At 40.8% G+C, this 13,835-nt stretch overlaps 1 protein-coding gene across 1 annotated transcript; it reads left to right on the top strand.

The window, feature by feature from the left end:
* Positions 1-36: 36 nt before the first annotated feature.
* LOC134089386 (tripartite motif-containing protein 16-like protein) lies at positions 37-8,260 on the top strand. The gene is made up of 11 exons (XM_062543829.1): positions 37-93; positions 978-1,019; positions 1,175-1,261; positions 1,488-1,633; positions 1,819-1,862; positions 2,444-2,733; positions 3,245-3,334; positions 3,784-4,017; positions 4,689-4,848; positions 5,524-5,580; positions 7,746-8,260. Exons 1-11 carry the CDS (start codon positions 37-39, stop codon positions 8,258-8,260), a joined length of 1,722 nt encoding a protein of 573 aa, XP_062399813.1.
* The last annotated feature ends 5,575 nt before the right edge of the window (positions 8,261-13,835 follow it).

The raw sequence follows: 13,835 nt of genomic DNA on the forward strand, positions 1-13,835 counted from the left end.
ACAACACAATCTATCTGACTCTGATCCCAGATCAGAATGTTGACATCATCTGTGTTCTGTGGGAGAGCAGAGACTCACCCTGAGTGGCTGCATGTGTGCAATGGAGCTGATGTGTGTGTCTACACTTATGGGGTGTTGGTTCCGGTTAGACGTGTGATAATATGAAAATAAATAATTATGCAGATTTATGTTGGTGATGATACATCCTCCACATACGTCATTTCATACATCCTTCACATCTTGGCAGGTTTCAAATTAACTTTAATAAACTCTTTTGGGAAAGTAACATTCTAGAAAATGTTTTTATTTTTTTTTGCTTTGTTTTTCTAACGGACATTCATATCTATTTAGGCTAGGACTTGTATGTGTTCTTGATATTTTAAACTGCATTGATTCATTTTTCATTCCCAGTAGGCGTTCAAGGAGGCATATCTCCAGTGGGGAAAGGTACAGGGGTATCCTAAATTCATCCAAGTTATCCACTATCAGGTCCATGTAGCATTGAATGCTCTATGTCCTCAATGAATCTGCTAAATATACCTTTCTACTGCATTATATTTCTTGTCCAAAATAGCAGAGCAACGTGACAACAAAATATAGACGTGTTTATTTATTACCCAAGCAGTCTCTACTCTCTGGGTGAGCACCAATCCTTTAGATGAGTATAGAATCACATCACTCTGAAAAAATATTGTGCATCATTCTACTAACAGACATCAGACATCTTGTTACAGCCCACAGACTCCTGAGTTGTTCTCCAATAATATCTCCAAACGAGGGAGAATTAAAACAATAAAAATACAATACAGGTTTTAGAGCAGGATGATATTTCAACTAGTTACTGGTTTACACTACATTTTTGCTTGTCACACAATTTTCTAAACATAACTTCCAAACAGCACAATCTCACACAGCATCTGCAAAGCCTTCACTAATACATCTCTGTGCACTTGCTGCTCCACCTGCTCCACCTGAAGTCCAGCACCAACGGCTTCCACGGGCCCAAGCTGGGCGCGGAGGTGTGTGTGATCCACATGAGCCTGGCACTGGCCTTCATCTAGCTGCTCTTCCTGGCGGCCGAGCTCTACGTCCACTAGCTGATCTCACAGCAGCAGCAGAACGTGCTGGTCATCACTGTCCTCCTCTCCTCTACGTCCACTACCTGATCTCACAGCAGCAGCAGAATGTGCTGGTCATCCCCGTCCTCCTCTACGTCCACCAGCTGATCTCACAGCAGCAGCAGAACGTGCTGGTCATCACCGTCCTCCTCTCCTATACGTCCACTAGCTGATCTCACAGCAGCAGCAGAACGAGCTGGTCATCACCGTCCTCCTCTCCTCTACGTCCACTAGCTGATCTCACAGCAGCAGCAGAACGAGCTGGTCATCACCGTCCTCCTCTCCTCTGCGTCCACTAGCTGATCTCACAGCAGAACCAGAACGTGCTGGTCATCACCGTCCTCCTCTCCTCTACTGTACGTCCACTAGCTGATCTCACAGCAGCAGCAGAACGTGCTGGTCATCACCGTCTTCCTCTCCTCGCTCTACTCGGCCGTCTGCGGACTCGTGCTCGTCCACGGCAAGAAGAGCCACTGGAAGGAGCTGCTGCACCTCTACAGCCTCACGCTGGACAGGTACACCTGCCTCACCTGTCTGAAGGCACCTGAGCAGACACCAGACTCCAGCGGGGCTACTTCTCATTAAGGGCCCCACCCAAAGCACATAAATATTTACCGTGTCGTGACCATGAACTACCGTGGTGTCCTCATATGCAGCCTGTGCTTGCTGCCATTATGCTGTTACCTGTGTGTGCTGTCAGACTTCACACCACCGACGTCTGCAGGTTTTTTGTCCATTTTTTAGGTAACTAGCATGCTAGTTTTACACCCAAACTCCATAGAACTGTGTTTAAATACATGCAGTGCTATTCCACCCTTTGGATAAGACATTAAACCGAGGTACTGTAGCACCGTGTAGATCCCCGGATCTCTGGTCAGCATGCTCTCCAATGATATTTATTTTACACAGGCAGGCAAGAAATATGTGGGTTCAACTCTGCATAAAACAAGAGGATTTTGTAAATGCACCAGCACGCTTTTACTCTCATAATTAATATGTCTCAAGACGGAAGCGTTTCGGTCCATGCCTCTGTGTGTGTTTATTTCACACACACACACACACACACACACACACACACACACACACACACACACACACACACACACACACACACACACATGTCAGAGACTCTCTGTTATCTATTGCCATCTCATACATCCTCTCTCCCACACCTCTCCCACATACACACTGAGAGACACACTGTATATTCTCAGATATAGTAGCAATCACTCCTCCTTATCCATGTGGCAGCCACTCCTACTGATGATAATACAAGAAGCCAAAAGTGACCTTTCACACTGCTGTCTCTTGCTATGTGTGGTCAGGACAAAACATGGCGGACGACGCAGCCAAAAGACAGAAGTCTTTCACTTGTTCAGTTTGTCTGGATCTACTGAAGAATCCAGTCTCCATTCCATGTGGACACACATATTGTTTGGACTGTATTAAAGGCTGCTGGGATCAGGAGGATGGTAAAGGCATCTACAGCTGCCCCCAGTGCAGACGGACATTTAGGCCGAGACCTGCTCTCTGTAAAAACACTCTGATTGCTGAGCTGGTGGAGGACTTTAGGAAGACTGGACTCCAGGCTGCTGCAGAAAGGACCGACAAACAGGTGAATAGTGGAGCTACACTTCTTAATTTGACATATAATGTGTTTTGTATAATTACAAGAGCATTATATTTCTTAATATCCACTGTTTTTCTTCATCTACTGGATGTCTTTGTCATTAGAGAAAACACATATCATTGCAGGTGCAAAGGGCAAAATGTGTCAAATCTGTCAAACATTGACATGGCAGTATCAATATGAATATGATACCACAAAAAAGGTCCAATGTTTTCAGTCCCTGAGTCAGTTTGACTTTAATGTGTTTAATGTGTAACACCAGTTCTCCAAATTGAATTCAAGTTCATATTGTTTTTACAGTACTGTGTTCAGCACAAGACTAGTATGTGGTAGCTGATCATTGTTTTGGAAGAAGCTCTATTTTCATGGAGAGGATGTACAGGTCTGAGCAGTGGTCATATTTTGTACCGCTATGCTGTGCATAGTTGATATCATTGTTATGACAAATTAACAGAATAACGGTAATCAATGTTTGCATTTTTATCAACACAAGCAGTTGGGACAGACCCAGAAGACATTCCAGCAGAGAATCCAGGAGAGAAAGAAGGAGCTGCAGGAGCTGAGGAAGGCTGTGGACACTCTCAAGGTGAGTACTGAGACATTTATAACTGACTACAGTATGACACCTGTGTGAGGTTCTTGTTATTACCAACATGAAAGCATAACTCTGGCAAATGTTTTACCCTATAGGGTCTTTTGTACATTAAAACCGATTAAAACACATCAAATAAGCCGTGGAGACAGTATTCTTTGTTGATCAACTACTACAGAGCTTGTTCCGGTGTACGCTTTAGCCCCACATCGCAATCAGTGGGTTAGCTAAGGGTGGTGAGCTAATCGCAATCAGTGGGTTAGCTAAGCGTGGTGAGCTAATCGCAATCAGTGGGTTAGCTAAGGGTGGTGAGCTAATCGCAATCAGTGGGTTAGCTAAGCGTGGTGAGCTAATCGCAATCAGTGGGTTAGCTAAAGGTGGTGAGCTAAACGCTTCCCAAATAGCATTTTTTAAACATCAGGGGCTGTCTCGCTTCCCCCTAGAGCTCTGCACAGACAGCAGTGGAGGACAGTGAGAGGATCTTCACTGAGATGATCCGCTCCATTGAGAGAAGGCGCTCTGAGGTGACAGAGCTGATCAGAGGTCAGGAGAAGGCTGAGGTGAGTCGGGCTGAAGAACATCTGAAGCAACTGGAGCAGGAGATTGCTGAGCTGAAGAGGAGAGATGCTGAACTGGAGCAGCTTTCACACACAGAGGATCACATCCATTTCCTCAAGGTAACATTTGCCTGCCCTCCTGAAACTGGAATTAGGTTAAAATGATATGAGAGTATATAAAACGTTTAGCTGATACATTGACCTGCCCTCCTAAAACTGAACTTATTTCTATAAATTATTGAGTTGATGTATTTTCGTGCAACATATGATATGTGTCCAAATGAACAGTGTGTAATAAAGTCTGTGTGTGAGCTATATACAGTATGTGAGGTGGTAAATCATAGATTGTATTGCTTTAAATGCAGAATGTACAGTGCTGCAGTATGCAGGATGCACAGTATGCAGTATGCAGTACTGTATGTATCTAACATGAATATCTGCATTATTACACACACACACACACACACACACACACACACACACACACACACACACACACACACACACACACTAAATCAACATGCTACTTTATTACACTCACTTCAACCCACTGTAACTTTGGGTAAACGGCCCTGGCTGAATATTCAGATGGCCTGTCTCACCTTCTGTGTGTTTCTCTCTGCAGAATGTTGTGTCAGTCACTGGTGCTCCTTGCAGTACAGTTTCAACCAGCATGGCCTTCACAATAAACTGAACCAACTGATTTTACTCATGTTGCAGCCCTTGATAAACACAACCTTGTCTGAATATTCAGAGAGTTTGTCTCCACTTCTATTTATTTTTCTCTATAGAAAGTCCCTTCAATCAGAGACTCTCATCGCTCTAAAGATTTACCCAGCATGACCTTCAGCCAACGTTTCTCTTTTGAGGCTGTGAAGGAATCTGTCTCCCTAATGAAGGTGCAACTGGATAACATCTTCAAGCAGGAAGGAGCCAAGATATCTGCAACAGGTTGTGGACAAACAAAGAAAAAATGAAATGCATGCAAAGTGCAGTCTTTTCTCCTTTTCTGTTATAAGTTATAAGGTCGGTGGTATATGAGTAGTTCTGTCCAGCAGTCTGAGAAGCTATACAAATAACTGATTGAAGCGTGCACCTGTACCTGTGCATAGTGATATTCACCCTGTTGGTCATGACTAACAGTGTGAGATGATTCATTAATTTGACAAAGTGACTCATCAATCCTTACTCGTGTTATTTGTAACCAGATGGGTTTGGTAATTCAGTGCATACTATACCAACTTATTTGACCCTTTTGCTCTGCGGTTTTGTTAGGTTAAGGAACTGATTCAAATGGTTCCGTTACATTAAAAATGAATCATCATTTAGCTGGCGCTGTTATCCAGAGAGACTGACAGCGAAATAAGTACAGGAACTACTGCAGCAACTTGGGGTTAGGTGCCCTTCTCAGAGGCACAATGGTGGCAGCCCCTGGGATCAAACTCACAACCTTTAGGTGTTCCATTTGGAAGCTCCTGAACCACTAGACCAGCAGCCCCCACATCTGAAGGTGTTCTGAACCTGCTCTCCCCATCCTGATGAAGATCAGTGATGCTTGAATGAGTGCATCTCCATCTTCACTTTGGTTCAAGATTGGTTAGTTATAATGCATATCTTCTTTCTCAGTGTCTGATGTCCAGGCTGTTTTTACTGAGCCAGTAACGAGAGAGGAGTTCTTAAAGTGTAAGTTGGTCTGATCTACAAACACTGAGACAAACATGTACACACACAGTCAAGTATTTGTGGAAACAAACACACACACACACACACACACACACACACACACATACACACACACAAACTTTGACAACAGGCAGTGAAGCACACTCACACGTGCACTTGCACACAACCATTACAAAAATGACAGAATCAAACAGACATGGCCTTGCAGCACACTTTTGTTTATGAATATAGACACACTCGAAAATCAGTGATGTAAACAGCACGCATAGACACAGACACACACACACAGACACACACAGACACACACACACACACACACACACACACACACACACACACACACACACACACACACACACACACACAGCCTGCTCAGCAAGATTGTGCAGAGCATGGAGCTGGAGGAGATGGAACAGGAGAGGGAACAGGTACACACACACACACACACACACACATTGAAATGTAAAGGCACTTTTAGGCTACGTCCACACGTACCAAAACGATCTCCCCCCTCCCCCTCCGTTTTCACTGGCAGCGTTTCAAGAACATTTGCGTCCAAACGGATCCATCTCAATATGACTCAACACGCTACTTCATATTCCAGGCCTATACGTGGCGCTGTTTCAGTTCACCAAATCACCGAAAACGGAGAGGAAGAGGTGTTAACGAAACATCAAGGTGAAAACTATTTTTCACAGTTTATGGGTGGAAGGCTAGCATAGCTAAAACTCCCGTTTCTCTCGTATTTTAAGGTCATCTCCTGCCGCCCTCCTGTTTTGTTGTCCCGAGAGTTGAAAACTCTCGTAATTTGCATGGCCATCATAATTCATTCGAAAATCACTGATCCATTCATTTTCTGTTAGTCTGACATCCACCAGGTTGCCATATTATGTATGAAATACACCCTACACATACACAATCACTTACTTTCAATTTCAAGTTCCTTCTGTCATAGGCTAACACTTGGCAAACCAAAACCCAAATAAGGAAACCGGTGCAAAATTCACAGCCGAGTCTCGCAAGCAAGCGGGCTAGTTGACTACTCTAGAATTAGCTGTTATGAAATTGTTGGAAATTGAATTGATTAACACATCACAAACTGCTCTTGAGTGTTGGTAATTTGTGTCCTCGGAACAAAATCTGACCGCAGCTTTGGAGTTTTGGAAGTAGGCTGCAGGCAGCAGTTGGATAGGCTGCATAGGCTCTGGTAGGTAAAAACAATGACCGAAATGCAGTAACATAATACCGTTTTTTTGAGAGCTAAATGTTGACAAGTATATGGGCTAGAGGTCGGGTATGCGTTTTCCGCCGTCCAAACGAACGCTAGAGGGCTGCGTTTTCGAACTTATGCACTCTGGGACCCGGGTTCAGATCGATTCGTTTTAGGGCTATGCTTTTGCAGTATTCGTTTGGACGATCGGCCAAAACGATGCGAAACAGCTGCGTTTAACCCAAAACGCGTCTCTATGTGGACATGGCCTTAAAGGGATAATCCGGAGTGAAATGCACTTTAGATCAAATTTTCGGACTATTGGGAGTACATACGTTGAGTTGACACCAAAATCATGTCATTCGGATGTATTTTGAGAAAGTTCGAGTTCACCGTTTTTAGCCAAAACTCGTTAGCCTGTAAGTGACCGAGGCAGGTCCTTTCGCCACTACAAAACGCTATTTTTATACCTCTTCTACTGTTCCAAACAACACTACACTTACGTGGTATTGAGTAGAGGGTCCCTAAAGCCAAACCGAAGTATCCCCACGTCTTTATGTGGTCGGATAGAGAGTCCAGAATGAATTTAATCGAGTCAGTACCTTTCGGAAATGTCGCAGCGGCAGCTGCGCAACGCTTCAACAACACTTTACTAACATTTCCGGAAAGGTACTGACTCGATTAAATTCATTCACATCCGAATTACATGATTTTGGTGTCAACTCAACGTATGTACTCCCAATAGTCCGATCTAAAGTGCATTTCACTCCGGATTATCCCTTTAATCTTTTGAGTACAAGCAGTGAAACACACTCACATTTACTCAACAATTTATGCGAAAATGTATATAATACACACATGCTCTCTCTCACTTTCTCTCTCTCTCTCTCTCTCTCTCTCTCACACACACACCTAATCAAAATACATCTAACTATCCACCCTTCTCCCTCACCAGACTCCTGTCACTTCACACTGGATCCAAACACAGCATACAGAAACCTCCATCTGTCTGAGGGGAACAGGAGGGTGGAGAAGAGAGCTGGGCTCCACTCATATCCGGATCATCCAGAGAGATTTGAGAAGTGGTCTCAGGTGCTGTGTAGTGAGGGTGTGTCTGGACGCTGCTACTGGGAGGTGGCGTGGAGTGGGCAGCAGGTTTATATAGCAGTCTCATATAAAAGCATCAGCAGGAAAGGAGGTGCTGAGTGTGGGTTTGGACATAATGATCAGTCCTGGAGTCTGCACTGCGGCAGCTTCTTCTCCTATTTCAGGCACAACAACAAAGAGACTAAACTCCCTCTAGTGGTCACCTACAGAATAGGAGTTTATGTGGATCACAGGGCAGGAACTCTGGCCTTCTACAGCATCTCTGACACAATGACCCTCTTGCACAGAGTCAAGACTACATTCACTCACACACTCTATCCTGGGTTTTGGATAAATACTGGATCATCAGTGAAGCTGTTGTGACCCACACCATATGTAGAAGGACAGCAATGTAAAGACCCCAGATACAGATAGATGATGTTATCACATCTCACATCTCATCAGCTGAAACTCTGTGTTGTTGGGGAAAACACAAGACCAAATCCACTCCCTCATCTCTGGACCCCAGCAGATATTACAGCGTCAGCACCTCTGCTGGAACACACATCAGCACCCCACACATACACTCTTGGGTGGGAAATGTGTTGATGAGTCCAGTGTTTCACCCCCTCTGATCCTCTCCCACAATCCATTTACTCTCCCTCCTGCTCCCCCTAACCCTCCTTCCCCTCCCCCAGCTGTTCACGCCTTTACAGTTTTTTCCAATCGTTTACACACTAAAATTAAGATTAACAGACAGTTAAGAATACTTAACACTTAAGAAGCAAAACGCCTGCGCAGAGTAGTACAACAGTAAGCACAAATTCAGCTTCACACTTTTTGCGAAACATTACACACAGTGAATGTCAAAACGTAAAACACATTTTCACACCTTAGACACAGATAAAGATTGTTAGGTACTTCCTTCTCATTATAAAGCCCTGGCTTGCCAATGACCACACTAATGAACAAATTGAATAAACACATCCACCAGGTGTGTAAGCACACATGTGCAAAATTGAAAATGCAGCACTCAGGTGTGTTATGCTCAATCCTCGAGGGGCGTTCCCACTGATCTATAACTAACACTGGATAGACTATCCCATTGTTTTCGCCCCATCATTACAGTGCATGAAAATGCACTGTACTGTTCTTCCAAGGCTTCTTCTTCTTATTATTATTATTCCGCTGATCAAATTCATTTTTTCTATTCAGCTTGAACCGTTTAACTTAGAAACTTCATTCAAACGTCGCAACGTAGGTCTTAAATAGGGGAAGGCTGCTAAGTATTTTTCAACTTTGTAACTTTTATACTTTTTAAACTATAAATTAAAAACTATTAAAAATTTCCCCATAGACTTAACATTGGCCTCTATGACATCACAATCGGATCATTAAGCAATTAGAATCTTATGCCAGGTGGCCAGCCCCACCTGCAGCAGCCCTCTCTCTCTCAGGCTTTAAGCATACAATCTCTCTGTGAAGACTACATATCCTGTTAACTGTTTCCTCTTTCCACAACTGTTTCAAAATAAAAGTCCTCACTGCAATAATACACTATTAAATCATTTAACCATTGAAACTACTCAACTATTTAACTGTTCAACCATTCCAACTGTCAGTTATCATCAACTATGCCTCCAGTCAACTACATGAGACCTCCATGCACCTAGCAACCAACATAGCAACCATCAAAATTAAGCGTTTATGACCGTTTCCATAGCAACCAACATGATTTTACTACAGTAACTTCTTTATTCCTGATAGTGGCAGCCATGGATACCCCATCAACAAATGTTTCAAAATAAAAGTCCTCAGTACCAAGTTAGCTAGTTAGCATGGTTAGCATAGTTAACATTGTTAGCATAGTAAGCATTTTTAACATAACTGCTAAAAATGATTAGCTAAGTTAGCTAATCAACCTGGTTAGCATTGTTAGCATAGTTAACATTGTTAACATTTTTAGCATAACTGCTAAAAATGATTAGCTAAGTTAGCTAATCAACGTGGTTAGCATTGTTAGCATAGTTAGCATTGTTAGCATAGTTAACATTTTTAACAGTACTGCTAGAAATCATTAGCCAAGTAAACCAATCAACCTGGTTATCATTGTTAGCATAGTTAACATTTTAGATTACCTGTTAGAAATCATTAGTTAAGTTAGAACAGGAATGTTTAAGCTTTAAAATGTCTACCTAAACACTATCAACTCTCTTTAAACTATGCAACCACCATGTTTACCCTAGCTATACCTTAGTAGCCATATCTACTTTATCTATCTATATTTTTTTTGCATTTTCATGCACTGGTAATTCCTTGGAATTGCATTTCTAGTTCTTTATGTCGATCAGTGAGGATCGAGGCCAGAGGAGCGAGGGAGGACATATAAGCCCAAATGAGAGGCACCCATAGCCTGTGATGTGGTGAACTCTTATGGCCTGATCCAGCTAGATAGAGAGATGATTAGATTGTTGTTACTTGTTACAGTGCATGAAAATGCACTGTACTGTTCTTCCAAGGCTTCTTATTATTATTATTCCGCTGATCAAATTCATTTTTTCTATTCAGCTTGAACCGTTTAACTTAGAAACTTCATTCAAACGTCGCAACGTAGGTCTTAAATAGGGGAAGGCTGCTAAGTATTTTTCAACTTTGTAACTTTTATACTTTTTAAACTATAAATTAAAAACTATTACAAATTTCCCCATAGACTTAACATTGGCCTCTATGACATCACAATCGGATCATTAAGCAATTAGAATCTTATGCCAGGTGGCCAGCCCCACCTGCAGCAGCCCTCTCTCTCTCAGGCTTTAAGCATACAATCTCTCTGTGAAGACTACATATCCTGTTAACTGTTTCCTCTTTCCACAACTGTTTCAAAATAAAAGTCCTCACTGCAATAATACACTATTAAATAATTTAACCATTGAAACTACTCAACTATTTAACTGTTCAACCATTCCAACTGTCAGTTATCATCAACTATGCCTCCAGTCAACTACATGAGACCTCCATGCACCTAGCAACCAACATAGCAACCATCAAAATTAAGCGTTTATGACCGTTTCCATAGCAACCAACATGATTTTACTACAGTAACTTCTTTATTCCTGATAGTGGCAGCCATGGATACCCCATCAACAAATGTTTCAAAATAAAAGTCCTCAGTACCAAGTTAGCTAGTTAGCATGGTTAGCATAGTTAACATTGTTAGCATAGTTAGCATTTTTAACATAACTGCTAAAAATGATTAGCTAAGTTAGCTAATCAACCTGGTTAGCATTGTTAGCATAGTTAACATTGTTAGCATTGTTAGCATTTTTAGCATAACTGCTAAAAATGATTAGCTAAGTTAGCTAATCAACGTGGTTAGCATTGTTAGCATAGTTAGCATTGTTAGTATTACTGCTAGAAATCATTAGCCAAGTAAACCAATCAACCTGGTTATCATTGTTAGCATAGTTAACATTTTAGAATACCTTTTAGAAATCATTAGTTAAGTTAGAACAGGAATGTTTAAGCTTTAAAATGTCTACCTAAACACTATCAACTCTCTTTAAACTATGCAACCACCATGTTTACCCTAGCTATACCTTAGTAGCCATATCTACATTATCTATCTATATTTTTTTTGCATTTTCATGCACTGGTAATTCCTTGGAATTGCATTTCTAGTTATTATTCCGCTTACCAAATTCATTTTTTCTATTCAGCTTGAACCGTTTAACCTAGAAACTTCATTCAAACGTTGTAACGTAGGTCTTCAATAGGGGCATGCTGCTAAGTATTTTTCAACTTTGTAACTTTTATACTTTTTAAACTATAAATTAAAAACTATTAAAAATTTCCCCATAGACTTAACATTGGCCTCTATGACATCACAGTCGGGTCGTTAAGCAATTAGAATCTTATGCCAGGTGGACAGCCCCACCTGCAGCAGCCCTCTCTCTCTCAGGCTTTAAGCATACAACTCTCTGTGAAGACTACATATCCTGTTAACCTGTTTCGTCTTTCCACAACCGTTTCAAAATAAAAGTCCTCACTGCAATAATACACTATTAAATCATTTAACCATTGAAACTACTCAACTATTTAACTGTTCAACCATTCCAACTGTCAGTTATCATCAACTATGCCTCCAGTCAACTACATGAGACCTCCATGTACCTGGCAACCAACATAGCAACCATCAAAATTAAGCGTTTATGACCGTTTCCATAGCAACCAACATGATTTTACTACAGTAACTTCTTTATTCCTGATAGTGGCAGCCATGGATACCCTATCAACAAATGTTTCAAAATAAAAGTCCTCAGTAGCAAGTTAGCTAGTTAGCATGGTTAGCATAGTTAGCATGGTTAGCATTTTTAGCATAGCTGCTAGAAATGATTAGCTAAGTTAGCTAATCAACCTAGTTAGCATTGCTAACATAGTTAGCATTGTTAGCATAGTTAGCATTTTTAGCACAACTGCTAGAAATGATTAGCTAAGTTAGCTAATCAACCTGGTTGGCATTGTTAGCATAGTTGACATTGTTAACGTAGTTAGCATTTTTAACATAACTGCTAGAAATGATTAGCTAAGTTAGCTAATCAACCTGGCTAGCATAGTTAGCATTGTTAGCATAGTTAGCATTTTTAGCATAACTGATAGAAATCATTAGCTAGGTTAGCTAATCAACCTGGTTAACATTGCTAGCATAGTTAGCATTGTTAGCATAGTTAACATTTTTAACATTTTTGTTAGAAATCATTAGTTAAGTTAGCTGATCAACCTGGTTAGCATTGTTAACATAGTTAGCATTGTTAACATTTTTACCATAACTGTTAGAAATCATTAGCTTAGTAAACCAATCAACCTGGTTATCATTGTTAACATTTTAACATACCTTTTAGAAATCATTAGTTAAGTTACAACTGGAATGTTTAACCTTTAAACTGTCTACCTTCACACATTAACTCTCTTTAAACTATGCAACCACCATGTTTACCCTAGCTACACCTTAGTAACCATATCTACATTATCTATCTATATATTTTTGCATTTTCATGCACTGGTAATTCCTTGGAATTGCATTTCTAGTTTGTATTGTTGCTTTAGTTTTTCTTCAGTGACTGTAGTTTGTGTAGTTTGTGTACAGATTTTTATTTTTCTACACTTTACAGTAGCAAGAACTATAATTTTGCCATTTTCTGTTGATTGACTTGTCACTGTAACTGAACATATGGTACAGTGAAAGAAAGAAATATTGCCTGCAGCATCAGTTTTGTGCATTGCTTGATGAGGGTTCATCAAAATATTTTTGTCATTTAAATTATCCTAATGCTCTCAAACAATATGTCTGAATAAGATCCATACATTGGAAGAGGGTTTTTACAGATGTGTTTTGAATTTATTGCGTTGGTGTGTATAAGATGGACACAGTGTAGAATCATTCAAAGAATGTGTTAGTGATATGAAAACAGTATAAGGTTTTATCAATGTGTTTATTGTTTTGACAGAAATATTCCATTTTGCTAACAATCTGTTATGTTCTGCTGATTGGGTGTGATGTTTGGCTAATTGTGTGATATGTTTTGACAAAAAGAGCCCTGTTTTCAAAATTGTGTGTAAACGATTGGAAAAAACTGTAATCCCTCTGTGGTCTCTCTCTAAATGTATCAGATATTATGGTGGATGTTACATGTTTTTTAATAAAAAGCACACATGATCACTTCTGTTGACGTGAGTTATGTAATCAATTCAGTAATCCATATTCGTTTACAGATCATTTTATAGTTGTTTGTTATGAATAAATGACAGATGGTCTGGGGGTCAGACATCAGTACAGGTTGTTTGTGTGTGTCTGAAACCCTGCCTGATACTAGATTCAAAAGGCTCCTCATTCATGCACAGTAATGAAGAGACACAACTCCCTCTAGTGGCCAGATCCAGAACAGGAGTGTATGTGGATCAC

This window comes from Sardina pilchardus, chromosome 8 (genome assembly GCF_963854185.1).
Source record: "Sardina pilchardus chromosome 8, fSarPil1.1, whole genome shotgun sequence".
NCBI classification, from domain to species: Eukaryota; Metazoa; Chordata; class Actinopteri; order Clupeiformes; family Clupeidae; genus Sardina; species Sardina pilchardus.

What these genes read in the sequence shown, in the direction of transcription:
- LOC134089386 (XM_062543829.1), top strand. Translation starts at nt 37, where the DNA reads ATGTTGACATCATCTGTGTTCTGTGGGAGAGCAGAGACTCACCCTGAG. An exon ending in CTCACCCTGAGTGGCTGCAT is followed by an intron (nt 94 to 977) that starts GTGTGCAATGGA and finishes CTCCACCTGAAG; the next exon opens with TCCAGCACCAACGGCTTCCA. An exon ending in GGCCCAAGCTGGGCGCGGAG is followed by an intron (nt 1,020 to 1,174) that starts GTGTGTGTGATC and finishes CTGATCTCACAG; the next exon opens with CAGCAGCAGAATGTGCTGGT.